The 24,493-nt window shown below is 41.2% G+C and overlaps 2 protein-coding genes and 1 long non-coding RNA gene across 11 annotated transcripts in view; 2 read left to right on the top strand and 1 right to left on the bottom strand.

The window, feature by feature from the left end:
- Positions 1-7,912, top strand: part of gigyf1a (GRB10 interacting GYF protein 1a) — a 23,801-nt gene extending 15,889 nt beyond the window's left edge. For all 8 annotated transcript variants that reach the window (XM_023274825.3, XM_055007678.1, XM_023274827.3 and 5 more), the window contains exons 22-26: positions 25-188; positions 841-885; positions 1,014-1,158; positions 2,201-5,428; positions 5,550-7,912. In XM_023274825.3, coding sequence (XP_023130593.1) covers positions 25-188; positions 841-885; positions 1,014-1,158; positions 2,201-2,268 — 422 coding nt within the window. In that variant the 3' untranslated portion in view covers positions 2,269-5,428; positions 5,550-7,912. The remainder of the gene's footprint in view (positions 1-24; positions 189-840; positions 886-1,013; positions 1,159-2,200; positions 5,429-5,549) is intronic.
- LOC129348123 (uncharacterized) overlaps positions 1-9,590 on the bottom strand; it is a 12,483-nt gene extending 2,893 nt beyond the window's left edge. Inside the window, exons 1-2 of one of the 2 annotated variants that reach the window (XR_008600574.1) lie at positions 9,450-9,590; positions 5,846-6,016 (exon numbers count right to left, since the gene is read on the bottom strand). This is a non-coding gene — a long non-coding RNA (uncharacterized LOC129348123). Of the gene's footprint in view, positions 1-5,845; positions 6,017-9,314 lie in introns of both variants that reach the window. The other variant, XR_008600576.1, reaches the window with a different exon arrangement.
- Positions 9,528-23,830, top strand: wrap53 (WD repeat containing, antisense to TP53). Its single transcript, XM_035950278.2, has 10 exons — positions 9,528-9,801; positions 9,902-10,091; positions 12,456-12,551; positions 13,040-13,148; positions 13,793-13,881; positions 15,910-16,133; positions 18,011-18,222; positions 19,651-19,754; positions 19,959-20,102; positions 22,234-23,830. The coding sequence occupies exons 1-10, from the start codon at positions 9,528-9,530 to the stop codon at positions 22,460-22,462; spliced, it is 1,671 nt and encodes a 556-aa protein (XP_035806171.1). The 3' UTR covers positions 22,463-23,830.
- Positions 23,831-24,493: the final 663 nt, after the last annotated feature.

The following is a 24,493-nucleotide window of genomic DNA, read 5'->3' on the forward strand; positions in this document are numbered from 1 at the left end:
TTTAAACTTTTTGTTGCTAAAAAGTTGCCACAATTGTGGCATACCTGAAGGAGGTGGAGTCTCCCTATGCAGTGCTGGATTTCATCCGGTCCTACCTAGGGGACACAGTGGAAGCCAAAGAGTTCGCCAAACAGTTTCTGGAGCGACGTGCCAAACAGAAAGCCAACCAACAGAGACAGCAGCAACAGGTAGGTCAAAGGATCTTTTAAGATGCAAACGTGATCTGTTTGCGGAAAGTCTGACATAGACTCTTCTTTTTATGGAAGCATCATGCCTTCTGATGCCTACTTTTTCAAATACAGTAAGAATAGATCTGACCTCTCATAGTTACACCAATCTGTATTGTCTGGTTAACTTGTTTGATATAAAGAAAACTGCCTTCTTTTGATTTTTAATTTACTATTTCTTTTCATTTTGAATAATTACATTTGGATTTTCTTAGACTGCATTTAAGTAAAAGTGAAACTTCCTTTGCATCTGTGAGGAATGAATGCAGCAAGCAAGGTTGCTGTCCACGTTTCTGCCTGGACTTGTATTTGATGTAACAGTGTATTGTTGAGTTTGTGTAATTTATTTGGATAACATATTGGGTTACGGCAAACCATGATGAGGAAATTTGATGAGGACATGACGGCAAACTGCGAGGAAACTAGATGCTAGTGAAATGTTATGATTCATTTTCTTTGCATTGGGACTGGTGGGCTTTGTAAGTTTGCAGACCTTTTCACATGTACAAAATAAGCCGTAACACTACAGGAAGGTGGAAATATCACAAAAGCTTAATATTGGCTCTTTAAAAGTATGATTAACAGGCTAAAATGTCAAATCTTTGTGTCTCAGTTATCAAAGGAAGTGGCTGGATTGAACATGAACTTCCCTCTGCAGGTAAAAGCAATTTATCCCTGTGTACTAAAGATATAAAAATACATACAGCAGAATTGTTAGTGCAAATCACCAGATGATGTATGATCCTCTTTATTTTTCTTTCCCTTCCATGTTTATTTTTTCTCCAGGACTCAATGCGAGGTATGAATCCAAGCACGCTGCAGTCCATGTTTCAGGCCAACCACATGAGCAAGGCTGGTCTCTATGACAACCAGGGGGGGAAGATGAAGAAGAAACAGCCCATGATGCTGCACTCTGATCCCAGCATCTTAGGTATGTGACCTCACCAGCACCATGAAATGACCAGCGTTAAATAGACTGAACCCGGTTAAGCATTGTGGTTGCACAAAACCCAGCCTGTCAGTAACTACACACTTCTGCATTAAAGCAAGGTAAAATACACAACATGGAGTACATGAACAGCAAAGATACAAAAAGTGCAGCTTTCTGAAGCAGCTGCAGAAATTCGTACATTTTCTAAAGTAATTGTTTGCACCTCTGTAGGTGTTGATTGTGTTGGGAAAGTAGGCTTATGTCTGATCTTTGTGTAGTTGCCTGTGTACTATGGCCCTATTGGAAGTGCTCATGTTGCCTACTTAGCTTAGATGTGACCACTGATTAGTTTAACTACTAAACAACGCTTCGTAGACAAATGTTAATGTGATACTTGAACCATTTTTGTTGCTTGTGTCTTCAGTCTCTGCTAACAAAAAGGTAGCTTCCTTAAGGCCAATTTGATGAAAAATTCAGATTTTCCCAACCCTAAATTTGCCACAGCATAGACTGTCTGCAATGCAAGCAGGCTGACTGCACATGTTCCAGAATACAATTGAGACTGTGTGAGCTGGTTCTTCCTCATCCACACCTTTGGAGGTGCTTTGATTTGTACCAGCTTTCCAACTGCGCTTCTCACACACAGTAGGAAATTCTAAATTCTCCAGAAATGTCGAGTACAGACTCGACGCACCTCAGGAATAAACAGATTGACACTGTGCTACAGCCCAATCTGTAACCACCTGCTATATCCTCTAAATAGAGCCAATCAGAAACATCCACCGAGATCCCATGAGTTTTTCTGTTTGATATGAGTGACAATTCGACCATCTGTGTCACACACTGACACGTAGCTATTCCAGTATGAACAGAACTGCGTGTGCATCTGCTGTCTGCTTTCAAAGTCCACATCGGTTTGCGCAGGTGGATGCAGAAAGTATGACTTGGCCTTTTCTCCCCGTCATCCCATCCTCCTCTGATCTCACTTTACTCTCTCCATCCCTTCTCTCTGCCCTCCTTGCCTTCCCTCTCCTCCCTGCAGGGTACTCATTCCACAACACGGGCGAGTGTCTGAGCCTGAATGAGATGGAGATGGTGGAGGATTACTGATGTGATGCAGCGCAGCAGCAATAGCTACCTGAGGCCTTCTGTCTTTTAATCAGACAAACCTGATGACGAATGTGCACTGCTGGGGGAACCAGGGGGTGGGGGCTGGAAGGGAGCAAGCGCGAGGAGGAGGTGCAGGGTGGAGGTACCTAGATCTGCGCCTCCCACTCTTTCTTTCACTCTGCATGGATTAAAAAAAAAAGGGCTCCCTGCTGCACCAGTTGATCACTAGAGCAGGGGAGAGGGGGTTGAGGCAGGGCGAGGTTAAAAGGAAGATGGGTATCCTCTGGCACTCAAAAGATTAAGCACCTTATACTGAACTAATGCACTTTATTGAGATGGGATTTGAATAGTTTTTTTTTTTCATATGTGTGTATGTATGCGTGTGTGTGATTTCGGAATCAGTGCGCATACGGTATGTGTTCACACACATTATCTGTGTGCGTCGGAACTGGAAGGGGGCGGTGAACCAGACGGTGGGGTGAATGGTCAGGCTGTTAGGTTTTCAAAGTCAGGGGGACCTTTAGTTGAAACCTTATCAGAGAGCAAATCCTTTCTCAAAAGACAAACACTGTTGATATTTCTCTTGTTTAGCATTTTTTTACGTTTATAAAAAAAAGTAAAGCTATTGAAAAATGGATTATAAAAAACTTGAAGATTTGCACTTGCCTAAAAAAGAAATAACAAAAACAACAAAAAAAATCAAACAAATGGGGTTAGTTATAGAAGTGAATATTTTTGTGAATGTGTCTGAGTGACTGAGCGAGTGGCAGATGTGTGATGATTGGTTTGTGTCAGTAATATACAGTCTGCACAATGTTTTTTTTTTTTTTGTTGCTTACCAAGATGTATGAAACATAAGAGGCCATTTTTGTCTTTTTTGTTCAGATGGTAATTTTGTATTCTCATGTTTAGAGAGTGTGTGTATGTGTGTGTCCTTTTCCAAACAGGGACTTGATCTGTATGTTTTGAGAGTGTGACTGAATAAGAGAGAGAGAGAGGGCAATTGCACAACACATCCTTTCTCTCACCAGCTCTTTATCCCCACATAGAAAAAAATAGAAATGCATACATGTGTAAATGTTAGCTTTGCTCTCATCACATGATGACCACCACTAGTTTATTTCCCTTAGCTTCTCCCCATGGGGAGCTGTCTCTAGACCATGAAGGACTTGCAGACAAGGCGAATCATGAGGGACATTGCTGTGTGTGCATCTGAATGAGATTTTGTATGCGTGTGTCTTCAGAGTACATGTTCATTTACTGTTCATAGAAATGAGTTAAGACTACAGGTACTCATTTTGAATACATGTGCTGTTTTGTATGTGTATGAATGCACATTTGTGCCTAAGAACTTGGATAGGGTGCATGGCCATTGAGACATTAACTCTTTTTTGAGAGCGAGTGTGATGTGTGTCAGTGCTCAGCACAGTGTATGTAAAGTATGTAAGTTTATATCGTAAATATTTCTAGTTCAGTCTAGGGGTGATCCATCGGAAGGCTAGTCCAGTCTGTTTTCCTGGGGTGTGATCACGTTGCCTTTTGTCAGCTCTCGAACTTGTGAATGAAAGGTGTCGAGTTTCTGACTATGAAAAAAAAATACAGCATCTTAATGTGCAAGTGCACAGAACGGTGCATGAAATGTTAGCATATTGTGTTACTTATTCGTTGTTGCAATTTGATAATGACGAGTTTTCTTTTTTTTTTTAAATGAAAAATATAGATGAATATATACATTATATACAAAGTTTAAAAAGTATTTGGACTAAGATAATGAGCACTTGGGGCTGCTATTTTTGTTGTGTGTTTTTAATTTTTTTCCTTAATTTGTTTTTCATTTTTGTTTCATTATTGCCATGTGAAGTGTGTATTATTTCTTTCTTAAGAAAATATTGAATGTATTCCAAAAAAATGACAAGAAACCCGTGCTGATACCAGATTTTTTTTTTCCTCAGAAGATTTCAAAAATGGAAACAAAATACAAAAAAGCTTCAAAGAGTTTAGCGAGGTCTTTTTTTTCATTTACATAATGGAGAAGGAAAAAAAAACTCGGGATGGATACAGTTGAACACACTGCCTCTACAATCCTGGTCGTACAAATAGTGACTAAGAATTTAAAGAAAGGACTCTTTCTATTCCATACTGGAGCTTTGGTTGTTTACAAACCACATGGATATCTGTGGGTGCAGTTTTGTTTTTCTTTTTTGTTTTCTGTTTTTTTTTTCTTTTTGGCTTTTTTGTTCCCACATAAGACGGGTGGGGTTTGCAAGTGCGCTTCTGCCATATGGACATTGAGTGGTGTTGGGGTTTTTTGAGGAAGAGTGGCGGGCATCACAACAACATGGACAAGATCCTCTAAGTGGACCTTTGATTTGTGGTCACGGATCTTGAGACTTGATCATCAACCATGGAGCAGAGGCGGAAAAAATCAAGGATGGGCTCTGTTTTGTTGAACGGAGTGCAGGGCTCCAGAACCCTAGAGGGAACTGAGAAGGCAATATGAGTACACCTGGTTAGTGCACTTGTCTTCACCTCGACCCTCTTACGCACCCACACCCTGCCCTCACCAACTCACCTATGCACTTTTGTTCATTCAAGCTGTGAGGTACAATTTTGGGGATGGGAGCACAATTACAACAGGAGGATTGCTACGACTTTGACAAAGTCACTGAAAAGATATTCCCAAACTGAAATAAGAGACTCGAGAAGCACGTCTTCTCCCACCTCCTGTATATAACCATATTTTTGTATTACCTTTCAAAGTAGAAAGAAAATTTGCAAATGGATGAAGGAAAATTCATGAGACGTTGATTATATGGAGTGAATGTTCTTCATGAAAACCAATCTTTTTGAATATAGTTTGCGATGGACTCGCTGTGAGTTTCCCTTAGTTTGCCAGTAACCCTGAAATAATCGGGGACGGAACGGAAATCCACATGGACTGAGGTGTGGGACATGCTACAGTGGCTCCAAGACTGACTGATAGTTACTTATCAAAAATGGATGTTGCAGTGGCTACGAAGAGTCCACCAAGAGTGTTTGATCAACACACACAGTGAAGAGGCAGACACGGGTTTAAAGCGCTTTCGGCAAGGATGCTTCCAACCTGATGGCTGCCTTGAGAGCTGTAAAGTGACTGCTGAAGGAAAAGGGTTCGGCATTGGTAAGACTGTTGTTCTCTACTTGATACTCTTCATTTGATGCCTTTAGTCCTTGTTAACCTCAGGATTGTTTGGACATTGTGGTGATGAGGTCTCGTGCTCTTTCTTTTTGGTTTCTCATAGGGGTCTGGCTGTGCTTTATTTGCTGCCCTCTGCAAGGAGGATCTAATCTACAGCCGACCAATGAACCAGTTAACCCTGAACCTGTCCTGTTGAACTTAAACCCTAAGAAACTTTTCATGACCTCAGATTGGGCAGGCCATTGGCATTATCAGTTGGACAGTTGCCAGACGAAGTTACGGGTTTATCAACCATCAATCCCATCTGTGTTGGAAGTAATCAGATTTGGGATTTGATCACACGCTCTCCAACGAGGAAGAGGATAAAAAGGCACGTTTTGCCCAGATGTCATCACCCACCTCGGCCTGAAACTCTTGGGGAGGTTGCGTAGAGGTCTTCTAACCAGCGGGACAAGAAGACCTGCCCTCCTGCCCTGACGTCAGAGACGGAGAACTGGGTTGAGTCATGGTGGACGTGGCTGGATTACATCTCAGCCCCCGGAAATCCCTGCAGCTGTGGAACTGGATGAACTGAAAGAATTGTACAAAAAAAAAAAAAGACTTTGAAACATGACAAAACACAAACCACACATCACATAGATCCTAGAGTCCAAAGGAGCGGCAGACACACTACATGCACACTTACAGCAAAAGTTACATTGGCTCTCCTCTGGAACCATGTCTGCACACACGACAGGGATGCATCAATATCAAATCACACAGACACAAAGACACACAAGCATCAACGCTCATCAATATAAACGCTGAGCTTTGTAAATAATGTAAAAGTTTTGATTTTTCTCTCATAGTGGATTTTGCTTTATTTCTTGGTTCAACATGCCTTAAATTGTATAGTTCAGTCTTGAATGGCTAACTGAAAATGTTCTCTAAATGACGAATTTGAGTTGGAAACCACCTTGTTAACTGTACTCTAAAGTTCAAGAAAGAAAAGAAAGGTTTCAGCAAGACTGTTTTCTGTTGGCGAACAGAATTGTCCTGTATAAACCTGCTACATGTACATCTGATCACCTTTAAAGTTACTAGTTAACTACAGAATAGAGCAGTAAGTGTTTTTTGATTGAGCTAATTTTGCTGGTGGTTGGTTTTCGTTGCCCTTTTGTTTTCATTCAAATGAAGAGTGGGTTTGTTCGGATTTCCTATTTAGATTATTGCTGAAGGTGCAGGCTTAATAAAGGGCTCAAGTCTGTACTGTCGGGAGCTGAGCTGATTGGGTAGGATGCAAAGAATTTTCTTCAAGCACGGACTTGTTGCTGTGTGATAATTGTTGGACACACAGCTTTGAGCAAAACTGAACCAGACTGGCAAGTTAATCTGAGATACAAGTTAGTGCATTTGGTTAGTTTTTTACACTCCAGGGGACTTGAATGGTTTGGAAGATACAAGGTACTTTTTACAGTTTTGAGATGATGACTCACGCTTGTATAATGAGAGTAATTGTAAGAACAAGCTTGCAAGATTTGTGATATTTGTGGGTTTTGACACTAAACCTCTAGGGGAGTCACAACCCAGCCTACAGTGCCTCTGCTAGTGCAGCTGACCATCTCTGATGGCACTGAATAGATGGAGGATTGACCAATCGGATGTCTTAATCTGGAAAGAAGTCTTGGACAGTGTCTTTTTCTGTGTATCTCATTGGATTCAAGAGATTAATGTTTTTAGTCAAGCAATAGTTTTTGTTTGTACCCTTAATAACTAAACAGTTTGCAGTTTTTAATCCAAATGGCGCCTGGTAATTTTCGAATACCATCAGCTTTTTGTACATTTGTGCATTTTGATTCACTGAGATTTTCTGTGGGGTAGGTATTTGCAATAGCTATGGATCAAAGGAGCCACAGTATGCTCCAGTATGCCACAACCAAAAATGGATAGTCCTATTAACACAGTGAATAAAACGATTACAAATTATTGCTGTCAGTTTCCCAAAACAGAAATTCACTTCAAACTGATGAGTTTGCTGTCAACTTCTTTATTAGTGAATGACTTGCCAATGTTTGACCTTTTTAAAAGATGATATGGTGTGGTATGAATCGCTGGTCAGTTGTCTGTTACTGCACTACACAGGCTTTTATGATCAGATAAACTGCAGTATTGTGTTGTCAAAAAGCCCGAATGATTGGCTGCAGCTTCAGAGAAGATCCCGTCACGTCCCGGTCTCTCTACTCAAGGATATAAAGTTGATTATCTGGTTCTTTGTTGCTGGTTAGCTGTTGTTCCAACCCTAATAATATGATACACCCCAGTCAGCTCAGCTCCTCTGCTTAATAAGTCTTTGAATGTTGTTAAACTAACAGCATATATGTAATGAAACTGTTTTGGAAAAAGAACAACTGAAAGATGTGTAAATAGTTTGGCTTTTGTTTGTTTGAAGAACAAAATAAATACTAAATAAATAGCATTTAGCTGTGACTGGCTGCGTTTGTCATTCATTTGTATTATGTAAGAAGTGGGTGTGTGTCTGCTGCTGTCTTTAGAATCAAGCCTCCATGAGCACGTTAGCATTATCCACGGAACTCTCGCGGTAGTTGGAAACACATGGCCGCCCACAGTGTTTACAACTTCTCGTAATGAGCTGGTGAACAGAAGCACAGCGTCCCAAAGCAGAAGGACTCATTGTGTGTGTTTGTCGGTTTCTCCGGCTTTGGGGGAAACTTTGACACCGACGAGGAGGGAAGTGTTTATAACCAAACTGCCAGCAGAACCTAAGGCCGGGCAAGCCACACTGCAGGTACGTAGCATCAGACTGCTAGCATTAGGCTAATGCTAACCTGCGCTCGAGTGAGCTGCTTTGTTGACTCCGATGTAAACCAACAGTTTCAGGAAACGGAGGCAGTTTACCTGCTTTGCCTTCACCACTCGTACTCTTTAGCGTCAGCAGGACATGCGCGGAGTAAAATGTGTAAGGTCTTAGTAAGTAATTTGTATTTTTTTTAGCTTTAACTTAGCGGAGTTGACATGAATGCTAGTTTGGAGTGGCTTTGCGCGTCACGACTAGCCACAGGTGTCTGCTAGAGCAGTTTGACGTCTCTAATGTCTTCCTCTCTCGTTTATTTAATTCAGTTTTAATTCACCGACGTGTTTATGTCTTAGTAGAAGTGCTCTAATGCTGCTACATTGTTCTAACGAGTACGTGTGTTTATTACTGGTGTGTACAGAGAAGCAAGTTTTACATAGCCAGGCTTTTTCGTGTAAGCTAGCTCGACATGACACTAAAACCCCAATCATAGATGAAGAGCATAACTTTTCCATAAAGGGGGGCATTTAACGCTTCATTTGACTCTTCTGCACAAAGTGAACCGTTTGCGTCTCCACTATCTCAGTCAAGAGAGCAGGCTGTTCTAATGGACATAATGTAACAAGGAGTATCAATATTTATTACAGTATACAGCTCTGTAACTGTATTAATGAAAGAGAGAAAATGGTTAACTGATGTATGGTAATGTATTTATTTTACCAGTCAGTGTGTTTTGACAGCTGCACAATACAGCTCTTAAACTTTCAGCTTCATTCATTTAAATGTGATACTCAAGAAGTGCATTTAGGTTTGATACTGTCCCATAATGAATGACACATAAAAGCCACTAAACATTTGGCTAATAGTGAAATTAATCTTACTGACTCCATGTTTTTTTTTAATAAATACAACTTGACTAATCAATTTCTAATACACATTGACACAGCTGAGAATCTGTGTTGTTCTTTGAGAATCATCAGGAAAATTGAAAGATTGTTGCTTCTTAAAGTTAATTAACTCGGAACAGAACCTCTTCTAGAGCAGGTTGGCTGTGCAGCATAATTTACATTCACACACCTCTCTGCCCTCCTTTGTCTTCATCCTTGCCTGCTTCTGTGTTTTTCCAGGCTGGTGGGTGCTGTGATGTCCTCGTACCCCAACAGACTCAAACATCCACACTGCAGGAGGAAGCACTATCCTAGCAGCACTTACCTCACCCACGTCTGACAGCCACCCGGCGGACGCAAGGCACTTGAACGCTTGACAGGAGAGCTTGATAAACAAAGAGAGATGTCTGACTCAGCTGGAGGAGGTGAAAGCGGAGGTGTTGCAGGTGCAGGGCAGGACTCAGAAGCTGATAATGAGCCCCCTCAACAGGCCCCACCTTTACTACCTGAGGGTGACAGCTTAGAAGTACGGGAGACATCAGAGGACGGGGACCCACCATCTGCCAAGCGGTCCAGGATGAGTGAGGAGGAACAGGGGCTGGGGCAGGTTAAGGTGCATGAAGAAATACCAGCACAGGCTGACTTGCTGCCAGAAGACCCAGCCCCACCAGAGCAAAGTAGTGTAATGTTTTCAATAGGTTGCATGTATCAAATGAAATTCTTGAAGATTTTAAAAGTTAAATCGTGGCTTTCATTAACTCTACCTTGTATTGCTAGGAACGGGAGAACTACTGCAGTGTATGGAGGAAAGTCGTAGAGGGGAAGAGGTCACAGCCACTGGGGAAGGTGACGAAAAATGTCATCAGAATGGAGCTCAAGGACATGATGGCTCCTTAGAAGGAGAGACGAAACCAGAGGAGGAGCACAACGGTAACGGATCTGCAGACAGCCCCAGTGACGGACAACAGTGAGTGGAGGAAGAAGGTTTATTTTTAACCTCAGTGTCTGCATAGCTCAGGTTGAGTCAAGATACGATAGACACGTTCAGTAAGCTATTTCAAGCAGGGCTGAGTTAAACATGTTTGTGAAGTAGAAGAAGAGGCTTTGGTGAGTGAGAGATTCTAGCAACTGAAAGCTTAATCAGGAACTAATTAAAACTTGAGCTCATTCACAGACTTGTTCAGTTTGTCTTTTGCACCTTACTGTGTAAATGAAAGTAAAATTCCTGTTATTTTCAGCCCTTATTGTTATTTTTGCACAGAAAGTATGCCCCCATCAGGCCAAAGTGGGTCATTTTTTTTGGCTTCTCTTTCATATACAAAATTATTTCTCTGCATTGATGTCAATAAATGATTTTTTACTGCACATTTACAAAATAGAACACCAATGGGATTCCTACTCTCCAAAGATTTTGTCAGTAATTAAGAAGTTTAAATTCAGTTAAAAATGAATCAGTCAAATTGTGTCCTGTTGGTTTCAGAATACAAGTCACATTTAATCATTTTCTGAGGGACGGTTTAGAGAAATAATTTCAACAACCAACTGGCTGTGGTAGAGTATGTGGGGATTTAAAATTTAAATTTAATTCACATCTTTGAAAGTCAGAATTTTTTTTGTGCCACTCACGGTTTTATGAAGCTTATATTCACCTGGTTTACTGCTTTTTAGTGCACAAGTGCCCAAAGGAAACTGTAATCATACTAGAATTGATAACTGCAGTATTGGACTGCAGTTACCTATCGCTAATAGCAATAAGTAACTGCAGTCCATTCACCTTAATCCAGTGCATTAAAATGTCTTCCATCTGGCATCACATCAAATGCCAGCAAAGAAGTTAACTTATCAGGCTGTTCACATTGAAACGGTCAACTGTGTCTAAAAACAAAGATCAAAATTGCGCTGTTGTGTTCTTTAAAACAAATATAGCTCGCTTAATCTACAGTGACTAACCACTGGCTTTTTCAGCCAGGGCCCTGCAGGAAATTGTGTAGAAATATGCGAGCAGCTTAACCTTCAGAGCCTGTTGGGCGCACTTTGTGTCCAAATTCACATCACGCTTTGCCTCGGTTGAAGAGCTCTCGCAGTATTTATTGCAGCAAATAGCACCTCATATCAAATGAAACTGCAAAACTTGAGCTTTCTGACAATGTTAGTTGTTTGTTGGTATGATTAATTGTTGGAAAACAAAATTTTTATTTTTCAATTTTAATTTAGTTTTAATCATAGCTACAACTTGTAAAGAGCTGTGCATCCATCTCTACACTTTTACTCTTGTTTCAATTATTCATTCAAGCATCTCAGCATTGCAAAGATATGTTAATGCTGTGATATGTTAATATCTCAGCAACGCCGTCATTGACATAAAGCCTAATATAAAATTCTTTAACTATTATCGTATCAAAAGACAGAAGAGATGGACTGTTTTTAAAAAAAAAAATAAAAAAATACAGCACATGTGGCTAGCGCTTATAATGACCAAGATAAGAGCTTTAAAGTAAAGTGAGATTATCCTGAAAATAGCCGGGGGCTCATACAGTGAGAGTTCCAGTTGTAATTTAAATATTCTGATAACAGTCTCAGTGTGTAATGATGTTACTCCGCTTCCTCAGCACATTTTCTAATAGCACTCATATTGAAGTGTGAGAGCAAAAAGCTTCACATTGTTAAATGTTTAACACTGTCAATCTGTATAATAACTAAAACAGAAGAGCCTTTTTTAGACCTGAGATATGTAAATTTATAAATGTGTTAGTATGATGGCATTATGCCATTCAGACGTACCCACAACAGTGACGCCTTAACTGTTAAAGGTCTGTTAATGAGAGTGCAACCAGTTCACTCTTGTGTTATGATAAAAGTGATTCCTAAATGTTACTTGGTCCAACCTAGTGACCACTGTGCTCACTCAAAGCTGATGCTGTTAGATGTTGTCAGATTAATGGAAAGTAGTGAATGTCTACAAGGGCATTTAAATTCACCTGCAGAAGTGTGAAATGTAATTAACAATCCACTCCGCTGTGCAGTAACACTGTGTTTAAATGGAGCGGCTCAGTACTTGCAAGTAAAGTGATCTAACTCACCAGTAATTTTCCTCTTGAGCTTTGCGCAAGTTCACACTGCGGTTTATATTCAGTGACATTTGTCCCAGGATAGGAAATTTACCTTAAATGAAGACAAGTTGTGTTCAATTAGACGCCTTTGTTTTCCCAACACTAATGAAATGGAAGATTTCATTTTAAGTGGAGCGGGTGTGCTTGCTGTGTGCTTTAATTGTTCCTCAGTTGTAAAATCTTTGACTGAGGACTCGTCCTTGTCTCTGTTCTGTCTCCAGGCTTGGATTAGACTTTAGCCAGAACCCTCAGATGCTGACTGGTGCCTGGACTGAGTACTCCAACTTTCCAGAGAATTACCTTAAAGGCTGCAAATGGTAATCTCTCTCTGTTACAAGAATAATGTGATTTTTTGAAGGTGGTAAGTTTTCACATTTATTGTGGGACATTATACAGATTATTCTTCCATAAATAAATTAATAAGACCACTACAAGGCAACCTTTTTTACATTTCGGGCCATATGAAAATATTTTCACTAGCTATTCAACTGAAGTTAAAGGGTAATTTCCAATATCTTCTTCAGGAGGGAATAGCTCAGCTGTTGAGTCATCCTCACACAATGCTATTGTTGCTTAAATGCTCTAAATGTTATGGTATAAGCTGCTTGCTCACTAACGTGCATCTGCATATATTTAGCTATGCCATTGGTGTAAATTGGAGCCTCACAGATGTTATTTGAGTGTGAAATTTTAATACTCTTGTTGTGTTCCATGTTCCCGTACTGCAACATCGTCAGTGTATGTTGTCCTCAGTTCAAAGCGCTTAATGCACCGTCATCTCTGTCTCGTCCTTCTGCTGACCCAGGGCCCCTGATGGTTCTTGTATCCTGACCAACAGCGCAGACAATGTGCTCCGTGTGTACAACCTCCCTCCAGAGATTTACAGCTACAACTGGGACTTGCTTCCTGAGATGGTGAGCACACAGATAGCTGGTCCTCAGGGGTTCTTCTGGACAGAAAAAGCGGCATATATTTCTGAAATGACAAAGTAAATGTTTTGAGAGTATGCCAGTTGAAATATCCACTTTTTAAAAACTGATTTGAGGTCAGTTCTGTACAAGAGCGGCATGTTGTTGAGCACAAGCTCTGCATGTTTGTTGTGTTAAAATCAGCTAGGTTTTCAAGGCAACCCGCTCGAGAGAATGTATTACTGAAGATTTATCGTTAGAATAAAATAGACAGTCTGTCTTATGGGTTTTGGGACATATCAAGTAGCGAGCCAATCTCTTAATTGTATTACAAGCTGGTAGACTGGGATCACTGAGCAAAAATAATTGAAATATAATCCATTTTCTTCCATTACAGAGATCTCACAGCCCTTGTGATAAGGGTAGAAAATTGAACGTTGATTGCTCTGTTTCTCACAAGTTGCCACTGGCTTTCAAAATTGAATTTCATTGTGAAGAAAAGCCTGTGATGTTTCCTTCTAGCCACCTATTTAGTATCAGCCTCAGCAGTGACGGATCCTATCAGTCATTGTACCTACATTTCTTGCTACTGTGTGTTTCAGTCTCTTATATTCCTGAGTAAATGTTTCCTTTCTGTCATCCTCTGGCAGAGTCCAGTGCTGAGGATGGCTGAAGGAGACACCATCTACGACTACTGCTGGTACCCCAAGATGAACTCGTTGGAGCCAGACACATGCTTGTGAGTTAAACCTCATCTTTGCCAAGCCGTTCCCCTCATCCTCAGCTCCCGGCAGCTGGATAGATGAGACGTTTACAGTTAACATGGCAGATGATAAAGGAGGTATCTGCAGAAAAAGCACTGTCAATTGGTTTTTAATTTACATCTCAGTTGGTTAGATTGGGATTTGTGTTGATTGTGTGATTTTCTGTGTTCTTGAGCATGTCTAATAGACTGTCCGAATGTAGAAGACATTGTTTAATGCCTCTGACTCATTCTTTGATCCCAATGGTTTGCTCTCATCATGGGAGCTGGCTGCCGGAGAGGAGAGAAGCTTTAAAAGCTTTCTGATGTGTGTCATTATGAGTGAAGAGTTGGCCTTCGTCTCGTCTGCCTCTGTCACAATCCACTCGGCTGTTTAAGGCCCGTGTTGTGTTTCAGCATTATTCAGCCCACTAACAACACTCCGGAGTCCAGACAACACCTAACGGGCGTCATGATTCCCTGACTTGAGGCTTTCCTTTTCATCTCCTTCGTTGCCTTGTGTGTGCAGCCGTGCACTCCCGCAGGTTTTTAAATCGTGGCATTTATGACATCACTGCGTTACGGAGTTGAACGCTGTGAAGTGAAGCCAGCATCAGCAACACCCGGCCGTCGGTGTGGTGAATGCTGATGGTCTGTGGTAAGAGAGGTAGGGCCATGCTAACGAGCTAAGGTCATGTTGCCAACAGTTTTCACTGTGTGCCGCCCTCTTCCCCCAGCTCCCATCATCCTCCAGTTACAACCTCCACCCTCCGGCAGTTCCCTCTGATCAAGGCCCAGGGTTGGCACCGCTCCATCCTAACAGCAAACAGCCTTCACTGTGTGAAGGAGGGCGGGGGGCCAGGAGCTGGACATCAGGACATGAGAGTTGTGTAAACAGCGAAATGATCAACAAATGTCTCGTGGATAATGAACCGCTTCAGAGCGCTGCGTGTAAATGCCAAAGCCATGCAAAGACCTGCCTGTCATTAGATCCAGGATGTCAATAGGAGCTGACGGCAAATACTCTTGATCTTCTTCAGATCGCAGCCACCTTTCAGAGGGGAGCCCCTGCAGTGCACAGCTAGATGGTCAGACGGAGTACACCGTTAAGTGCTGTGGCAGCCAGATGAAAGACTGTGGTTGATTATTAACAACATCTATAGCAGACCTGTTCTGTCTCCCGCCTGCGTTCTTCTCTCCCTCTTTTCACATCGTCATTTTGTTTCACAGTCCTCCCCCTGCGCTCCTTGAACTCTCTGTCTGCCAAGAGCTGTGTGTTGTTGATGCCCCTCCTGTAGAGAGGGAATAAGGGCCCCTGTTATGGCTCGGTTAAGTTGCACTGAGTTCTAGGCATTGCTCCAAGCTAGCAGCAGTCTAGCATTATAATTGGGCATTTCCCTGCTCTGGAATAAAGCTGTGGCTCAGAGGGGCCATAACAGAACACGGCAGCAGCGGTAGGGGCTAATTTCCTTTGTCTAATTGAGCTGCAGTGATGTTTCAGCGTTTGTTCAGCTCCCAATAATTAGAGTTAAAAAGGCATGGCTCAGTCTTTGGCCCTGATTTGAATCAATAAGACTGCACTGTCGTCTTGTCTTTATAATGAGGCATAGCACGGTGCTGTGTGTTTGTTTTGATGTATTCACATGGATGTGGTTCCGTAGATGTTAGAAACTAGAAAATGAACCAAAAGTTTTTTGATCATACTCAACAAATATACATCTCAGAAAGATCTAAGCAGCCTGTTTGATTTGAATCTGTTTTGAGCTCTTTGATTATTTTTAAGGAAAGCTATTTTATTGCACTAGTTTTTCTTTGACTGTCAGACTATGTTCATAATAACTCTCATTAATTGCTAGTCGTCCTCAGGGACAGTTAAGCACTTGAAGTATTTACTGCCTTTTTCAATATTTTGCATAATTTTGTCTGTGCTTCTTGCTGCCGCAGCTGTTTTTTTTCCATATGTTTCAATAATTTCCTTTCCTGTTAGCCAGTAAATTCACCTGGCCTCTCACCCCTCTTCCACAGTCTGGCCAGCAGTAGCCGTGACAACCCAGTCCATGTGTGGGATGCGTTTTATGGCGAGGTGCGAGCCAGTTTCCGACCCTACAATCACCTGGATGAGCTGACAGCAGCTCATTCCCTCTGCTTCTCGCCAGATGGAGCTCAGCTCTACTGCGGCTTTGACAAAACAGTCAGGGTTTTCTACACAGAGCGTCCTGGCAGAGACTGTGAAGAGCGGCCAACTGTAGGTCAGTTATCACCTCGGTGCACATGCTTTCACCTTAAACCAACTGATGTCTCACAGGTTCTTTCTCCTATCATTCCAGTTTTTCATCACATTGTCCAATAAGTTCTTCCTAATTACTTCACATCAGTGTTTTCTGTTTTAATTAGTGTTTTTAAAAAGGCCAAAGCATTATGGTGTCCGTGTGCTTTGACTAAATGCAGCTCTTCCTAAAATGAGAAGACGTTGAAAGTCAGAGATACATTTCACAACTTTATGCAGAATTTTTTAGTACTATAAGATTTAAGGTTGATCTTTTACAATAGATAAAAGTGACAGACATGCAGTCAGAGCATAATGAGGACATGGTGTGAGTGTGGGAGAAAGCAAAAATCTAACCATTTTTGAGGCTGCAGAAATAGAAAAGAAGTATAGAAGAAGAAAGGTTTAAGGAGGTTTAGTTGTGTCTGTATTTGTTTTTAGGCAATAATGTGAAGCAGACAAAGACAGACTAGATTGGCATTGAAATATATACATATACATCAATAACCCTGACTTGAAATGAGTTAAAACTGCACAATACCAGAAACAAAGGATGGTAAATGAGCTTTTAAGGACTCATGCAGACTATATTCGAGAAAAGGATGTATTCGCATTTTTTACAATATGCAAATTAACTGTGATTTTGAGTGTTTTAGCTGATTGACTGTAAATCATGTGTACTTTATAAAACAAGGGTGTAATCTTAAAGACATATTGAGTGTGGTTCCTTTACTTCCAGACTTAATAGCCTCTTAAGCTGCTCCCACATTGCTGTGTACTAATGCCTCTTAGATGATGACTAATGATGATGGTTATATGCGTTATTCATTTCAACAAATAATAAATTATGAGTTATGTAAAGTATTTATTGCAGTTTGAGAGCGGGAACTGTTTGGAAAACTCTGTTGTTTGCGGACACTCCACACAGTCTTGCATTCACAAACGATTCTGTCTGAAAATCAAAGCCCCAGACAAACAGTAAGTAAACAGAGACGTTGTGAAAAGCATATTGCAAAGGCATTTGTTTCTTTTTTCAATTAGTTGCTGTTTGACAGCTGGCTGTCACATCTTGCAGGCTGAGCAGGCTGTCACCTTGAACACACCAGCTAGGAGAGTTTTTATTGTGTACTTCTGACAAAAACTAAAGAGAACTCACTGTTTACTGTGTTGAATTCCTTATCATTGTCAAACGGCTTCAGTTCACTGAAAGGTTTTGTTTTTAATGTGCTGAAATGAACTGAATCGGTACCTTTTTTATAGTTAATGGGCTGGATATTCTAAACCATCAAGATATAATCAACAAATAGCTTTAATTTTTGAGCGAAAGGTTGAGTTTTCACATCTTTCATGTTTATATATTGTATAAGGGGTACAGGCAGCAGCAAATCTGGCAACAAATGCTTGAAATAAGTTTTTGTTTATTCTGTCTTTTTCTCAGCCATGCATTGCTGACAATTCAACACCCTGCTCCAATGGATCATTGCTGTCTATAGTCACTGGAGTGTTTGACTCCATTAACACTGCATGATAACTAAGAACTTCAAATTGTGAAGGACTGTATTCAGTCTCAAAAATAGGTTATATGATACATGTGACATGTACGTCAAACCCTCACACCTGGTTTTTTGTGTGCAAAGGAGGATGATTTGGAAAGGAATCATCCAAACACACAGAAAGAGATTATCCAAATTTGAGTTTGTTTGTGCATTGTTGAGAAATATGCTCCTCTTAGAGATGTAATCATGAATTTAGGAGCTGCCAGAAAAGTCAACTTTGAGTACAAATGAATGGAAATTGTGTTTTGTGAACTATAAAAGGCTGAAAGCTCTGCCAAATGCCACTCTCTTGTCCTCGCTGCAGTGAAAAAGCAAGGCCAGAGTGGCATCATCTCCTGCTTTGGCTTCAGCCCCTGCCAGTCTGTTTACGCCTGTGGCTCTTACTCCCGCTGTGCTGGCCTCTACTCCTGCCAAGACGGCACCCTGCTGGCTCTGCTGCCGACCCGCCACCACGGAGGCCTCACCCATCTGCTCTTCTCCCCTGATGGCAACTACCTGTACACCGGCGGGCGCAAGGTGTGAACACATCAACACACACACACACACACACACACTGTTGCACGCAGCAGCATGCAGAGAGGAGACCTGAAGGTAGTAATGCTGCTTTGTTTGATGGATTGCACACACACTGTTGGTGGTTTTGTGTGTTAAACATTCTCAAGGTTTTGCATAACAGCTTTTTATGATGGCAAAAGTCAAAAGCTAAAGGATTCACTGTGTTTTATAAAAGGTGGTGCAGAGCTTCCATGTTACAGGAGCGGTAACGTAGAGCGGCATTTGCTATTTGTAAATAGTTTTCTTCAGTGTTTATGCACAATTATTTTATTTTACTAGTCAATAATTAGGTAATGTAAGGCACCGCAATAAATTCAGCAAGTATTAAAGTGAAATCACACAGTGAAATTAGACTGTGTCTGTCTGTTTGGATTAAATATTCACTCAATAACCATTCTAACATCTAAAAAGTTAGTCATTGTGAAAATCACACTACCAACTCTACATTTTAACTATAGGGTACATTGTGGGTGTTTGAGAAAACATTTTCAGGTCAGTATAAGTAAGATAAATGGTAGATCTGAAAGTAAATAGGAAGTCACACTGAAGTAGTCTTCATCAATAAAACTTTTTTTTTTAAGTGTACAATTGCTCCACCATGACGTTAGTTGTTTTTGGCTGCTGTCGTTAGTCAGCAGCAGTTAGTGCTACAGTTTTAGACAAAGCTTCCAGCAGCTAAGTCCTGTATGGTTCAGTGTAAAAGCTTCCAAAGACCTTAAGGCTTTGAAAGGACGTCTTCAGATTTTCAGAGCGTTTACTTTAAACATTGGTTTCAACACACAGGTGCTACTTGGGGCAGAAGCACTTACTTTACAACTTTTTTGCTTATTTTCTCTACATTAACCTCACATGCACTGTATTTTAATACAGCTGACATCCCAATAAACTGTTCTCATTTACAGATATTTCTGTTTCTGCTGTCAGACCACAGAATGAGCATGAAATAGAGACCAAAACGAGGCCCTTTGAGGCTACACGTTAACCAGCAGTCACTTCCAGGTTGTGGCTCAGTGCTGCTAAAATCCCAATTTTGTAACTGCGACATTTTCTGACAAATGCACCATGTACATGAGTTAAAGACGACGGCTGTGCTGTGACTTTGGCTGTATTTTCTACTAAAGTCAGAGAACAATTACAAACTGAGGAAAAAGCATATTCTACAAGGTCAGCCTTTGTCTAACGTTTCATGTTGTTTAATGTACAGACTGAACATTTTCACTTTGTTCAGGGGTTTGACAGAAACTTCGATTTCTTTTAGAGTTATGCTACAGACGTAAAAAATATTATTTTATCATATTGGAGTGTCAAGTTTACAGTTTAATATATAAACCATTGTTTACAATGGTTGGAATGATGGAAACATGCCTGTCTGTGTCTGAACGCATGTAGGATCCTGAAATCCTGTGCTGGGACCTAAGAGAGCCTGGAAAAGTTGTGTTTTCTCTTAAGAGGAATGTGGCCACTAATCAGCGCATCTACTTTGACCTAGACCAGTAAGTTGACCAACCAGGACTCTGGTCAGTCGTCTGTGAAAGCTTGAACTGTGACAAAATGGTGACTCATTCATCCAGTTTTTGTGCGTCCCGTTTCTTCACTTGCGTTGATGACTTCATTGAAATTTCTCTTTCAACTGGTTTAGCAATGTGTGACCTGTTGGCAGCTGTGTTGTATTTTATGTCCACTTATGTTTCTTGTAGGTCCGGCAGGTACCTACTGAGTGGAGACACAGAGGGAGTGGTGTCAGTATGGGACACCCACACAGCTCCTCCTGATGGGAACGAAGAACTGCTGCAACCTCAGCTCAGGTTCCAGGCGTACTGGGACTGTACCAACGGCATCAGGTATGAGTACTAATATACTGTAACCCATCCCATTGGCTGATAACCCAAAACATCACTGAGCAATGACACAAAATTAGGATTCCAGCTTCAGTAATGATAGGACAGATAAAATATCAAACTGTTCCTTACTGCCAAATAAAGGTTAGTACAAGATAATAATAATATTCACAACATAAATTTATTTCAAAATTTAGTAAAAGTTAACATTTATGTACACTTGGGCTGCACTATTATGACCAAAATGATAATTGTTGTTCATTGATTTTAGGGACCAAGTATTTTTATTGCACTTTTACATTTAGTCCATGTTGTGCTGCATTAATGTTAATGTATAAACCTTTGTATCAGAATAAGAGCGGTCTTTATTTACTTTACATCTCCTAGAAGCAAAAGAGAATGAAACTGTAAGAAAGTCAACAGACTGCTTTGACTTTCATGCTGTGCATTTCACTCAGTTGATGCTGGACAAGGATGAATATTCAGTGAGGAAACATGAGCGACGCTATTCTTCTCAACCCTCACGTGGCAAGGTGGTTGAATGAGTTTCTTGTGTTGTTTTGTGGCTCTTCGTTCTTGCTTAATACCACTTTCTCCAAATCTAAAGTACTTCCAAGTACAAGGTGCTGCATTCATAACGGTAAGGTGAAGCCAACACATGCCATTAATAGTGCAGCTCGAATAAACACTATCTTTAGTGTGTGGTGCAATGAAGTTATCAGGTCGGGATGCCCTCAGTTCCTTGTGTTCCCAGCCATGACCTCCCAGGGCCCTCGGCACAATCCTGCTAAAGTTCCCACCTACCTGACCAGTCGGCCGTGTACACCATTTGCTACACAGTCACACCTCACACCCCAACGCTCCCACTACGATCCTCCCTCCTTTAAAACTCCATCTGTGTGTCTAAGAATAAATAAAGCCGTACAGAACAGAATTAGGTATAAACCAACACTATTTATTTATTACACTGTTTATTAACTCAATAACACAATATAGAAAACAAATGAATAAAACAGATTTGGCTCTGATGCCTGGTAATTAGTCCAGTTTTCACAGTATTTTTTAAGAGTTGTAAGTGAACCTTTTGAGACTGGAAAACCTGAGTTGTGTTTCATCACACACACATGAACACCTTTGGCACAAAGTCACACAACACCGCTCTGGAAGTGACTGGTGAGAAAGGCATGGAGAAGCTCTGTCCAGCGAGGTTAGCAAGACAGAGACACGCTACAACTGAACACATCCAATTTCTCGTCATATTTAGACAAGTCTGCCAGTGAAATCCCTCAATAATTTCCCCTTTTGGTTTTCTCCAACAGAATAAGCAGACAGGTGAGAACAGGAACTGGTGTCACGTATTGTCACCGGGGTAACGGGGTTTATTGAGGGGCATTATGATAACCCAGATAATCTGATATGGAGAGGACAGAAAAGATTTTATGCAGCTTTTGGGATGTGAGGGACAGTTACGATATACAAAGAATGAAGTGCTATTACTGTGAATCAGTGATGCCCACTTCCAGCTCTGGTTACATATATTAGGCATATTGATGGAGAATGTTTGTATTGGGCCTCAGTACAAACAGATAGCACAACAACTGTGAACAGATGAAAGTAAGCAATTGTCAAATTTCGGTAATTCAGTTATGTTCGGTCTGTTTTTCCGCCTGATTGCCCTGCTGTGTTATGCTAGTCGGGTCCTCTAATCATTTCTCACAAAAGCAGAGCAGAGACAAACAAATGATCCGAAGCATTTCGGTGAGAACAGCTTCTAATTTCAGAGTTAAAATTTAGTGAATCATATTGCTGCTTTGTGAGAACAGAGAGCAATAACTACATCTCCTGAATGTGTAATTTACTTTATGTTTGTGCAATTTTCTATAGAAGGGAGGAAAGTGGCAAAAACATTGAACTTATTTTTAATCAAAGTCAGGTTTCTTTATATATCATGGTAATAAATGTGTTGTAATAAATGTCAAAAATAACATTTCAACCTCAGTTCAGCTGCTTTTGGATGGTGAAATAAGTCACTGAGGTCCTGCTAGTCCTGCAAAAACACACTTAATGTTTGCATTAAACCCTTGACTTTCCATCATTTTCTTTTCACCTGTCTTTGTTTTGTTCTCCTCCACAGTATCCATCCCTTCATGCCACTGCTGGCGACATCCAGCGGCCAGCGGCAGTTCCCGTGGCCGGGCGACAGCGAGGGCGACTCGGCCTCCGACACCGAGGGAGGCGGTGCGGTGATGTCGCAGCAGGAGGTCCGGCAAGACAACGCCCTGACGCTGTGGTGGGCCGGACCTCTCGGCCCTGCCGCCGAGGAGAACCGAGACCACAACACGGCGGCGGCGGAGGAAACCTGAAGCTCTGTTAGTTCAGCCAGTCGACACAAATTGAGTTACACTTGCCATGTGATATTTCTTTGTGGAATGTTTGGTGTGCGTACAGCTAATTATGGGTCAGTCATATTCTTCTTTCCGCCAGCAGAAACAGGAAGGTAGAAAAGCATCACTGGATTGGTTTACATTCTACACATTTACAGTCCAAATATATTTAGACTAGATTCAATTAAGTCTTAACATATCACCTGCAAGTTTACAGTCTGCACAGACACCGTACTCTCACTTTCTGACTTAAAGGATTAAGAAGTGTTTCACATTGAGACAGTACAAAACAGACCTTCAGCGGTCTGTGTCGGAAGACTAGACGTGGTTTTAATGCCAATTTGGTGAAAAGGAATTGCCAAGGTTATGGTTTAAAGCAAGGAGGTTTTTTTCAAAACCTTTCTCAGGCTGAGATAAGAGGTGAGTTATGTAAAGAGTGGATACAGAGCCAAATTTCCTTTTTGTTTACCTTTCTTATTTAATAGGGAGTCTCCATCCTGAAATGGATCAGTTTAGTTGAAGTGAAAGCCTCGTTGTGAAGCGGCTCAGCATCTCCAGTCTGAGTGGTGTCTGTGGGAGTGTTTGTGTTCGTGGCTGTAATGCTGCCCCTGAGATTCCTCACTGCTCTAGTTACAGTAAGTGCCATTTGTTCTGAAGCTTTGCTTTTGTAAACCGAGGGGATCTCCTGTTTTTACCTTGTTTTTTAAAGTACCAGATGCACCGAGTCGTGTCGCTCTGTGCATGCCCACAAATGTATATTTTTGTAAAGCCGTGAGGACGATTCTAATTTTCGAATGTATACTCTATAAGCAGCTCGCTCGATTACTGTAACTTCATAACAATCTGTGAACGTCTTTAGTTAGTGGGGTGCAAATGGAGTGTCTTATTTTTTTCTACGGATTGTGGTCAGATTACATTTGTACCCATGTGAGTGGTGACACCGCAGCACAAAACGTGTTTGAATAGTTAATACCGCAGTGATTTGTTCAGCGCTTATGTTGCCATCAGTGGGGTGTGCTTTGCTGTTAGAGTCTCTTTGCAGGTTGGTCAGAAGCTCAGCACGCTCCAGACAAAGCCTTGTATCCTTAGACACAAAAAAATCAATGAATTTTTGAAGCCTCTGCTCATTCACTTGTTGGAGCTCAAATTCTTTGCCAAGCAATAGCAGCTATGAGTTTTGTAGCTAATGTTGCACCAAACTAATTTTCGCGCCACCAGGAAACATTAGGAACCGCACCGGCCTTGAAGATGTCAAATCAGTCTCTAGATAGACAGCTCTGTCTGCAACAGGTGGTTTTCTGGTGATTTGATTCAAGCTGGAGTGCATTAAAAGCGTATCTCAACATATTCACGGTCTAACTCTTTTTTTTTCCAGCATATTTTCTGTTAACAGCGGTTCGGTGTGGAATTCCCTGTAATAAATCATCAACGAATGCAAGATGATGTTACACTTCGGCCAAGAGGCAGCTCTTAAAAGCTAAAGGGACTGTTGGCTTTCGCTTATGAGATGGAAACTATTCATAGCTTTCACCTTTCCCACACACATTCTGTATGAATGCGCACACACTTGTGTATTTGATTGTCTGAAACCACAGGGGCACGTCGAGCAGAGAGCCAAGTTGGAGAGCCGCGCTGTTGTGTTGTGCCGGTTGCTTAGCGACCGTCTCCGCCTTGGGAGAGGAAAGTAGGTAAAAAGACGACGAGATGGAAAATTGGGGCCACAGAGAGAGAAAAAAAAACGGCAAACAAGTGCAATAAATAATCCAGTGGCGTAGTGATTGCTACTTGTTTGTCTGATGGCGTGGACTCATCTTAATCTCAGCCCGAGCACGGAGTCAAGTGCGTGTGGTGATGAGTGATATTTCGCTGCCTGTCACCTCTGCTGTTAGCTTTTAGAGGCAGAAAATGGTTATGACAGAAGGATGCTTGGGGTTGAATCAACTCAATCTATGGCCATGAGATTCTTGTTGAGCTTTCTTTATTTCACATCCAGTCAATAGAGCTTTATTT

The sequence above is a fragment of the Amphiprion ocellaris genome, chromosome 23 (genome assembly GCF_022539595.1).
Source record: "Amphiprion ocellaris isolate individual 3 ecotype Okinawa chromosome 23, ASM2253959v1, whole genome shotgun sequence".
NCBI lineage: Eukaryota > Metazoa > Chordata > Actinopteri > Pomacentridae > Amphiprion > Amphiprion ocellaris.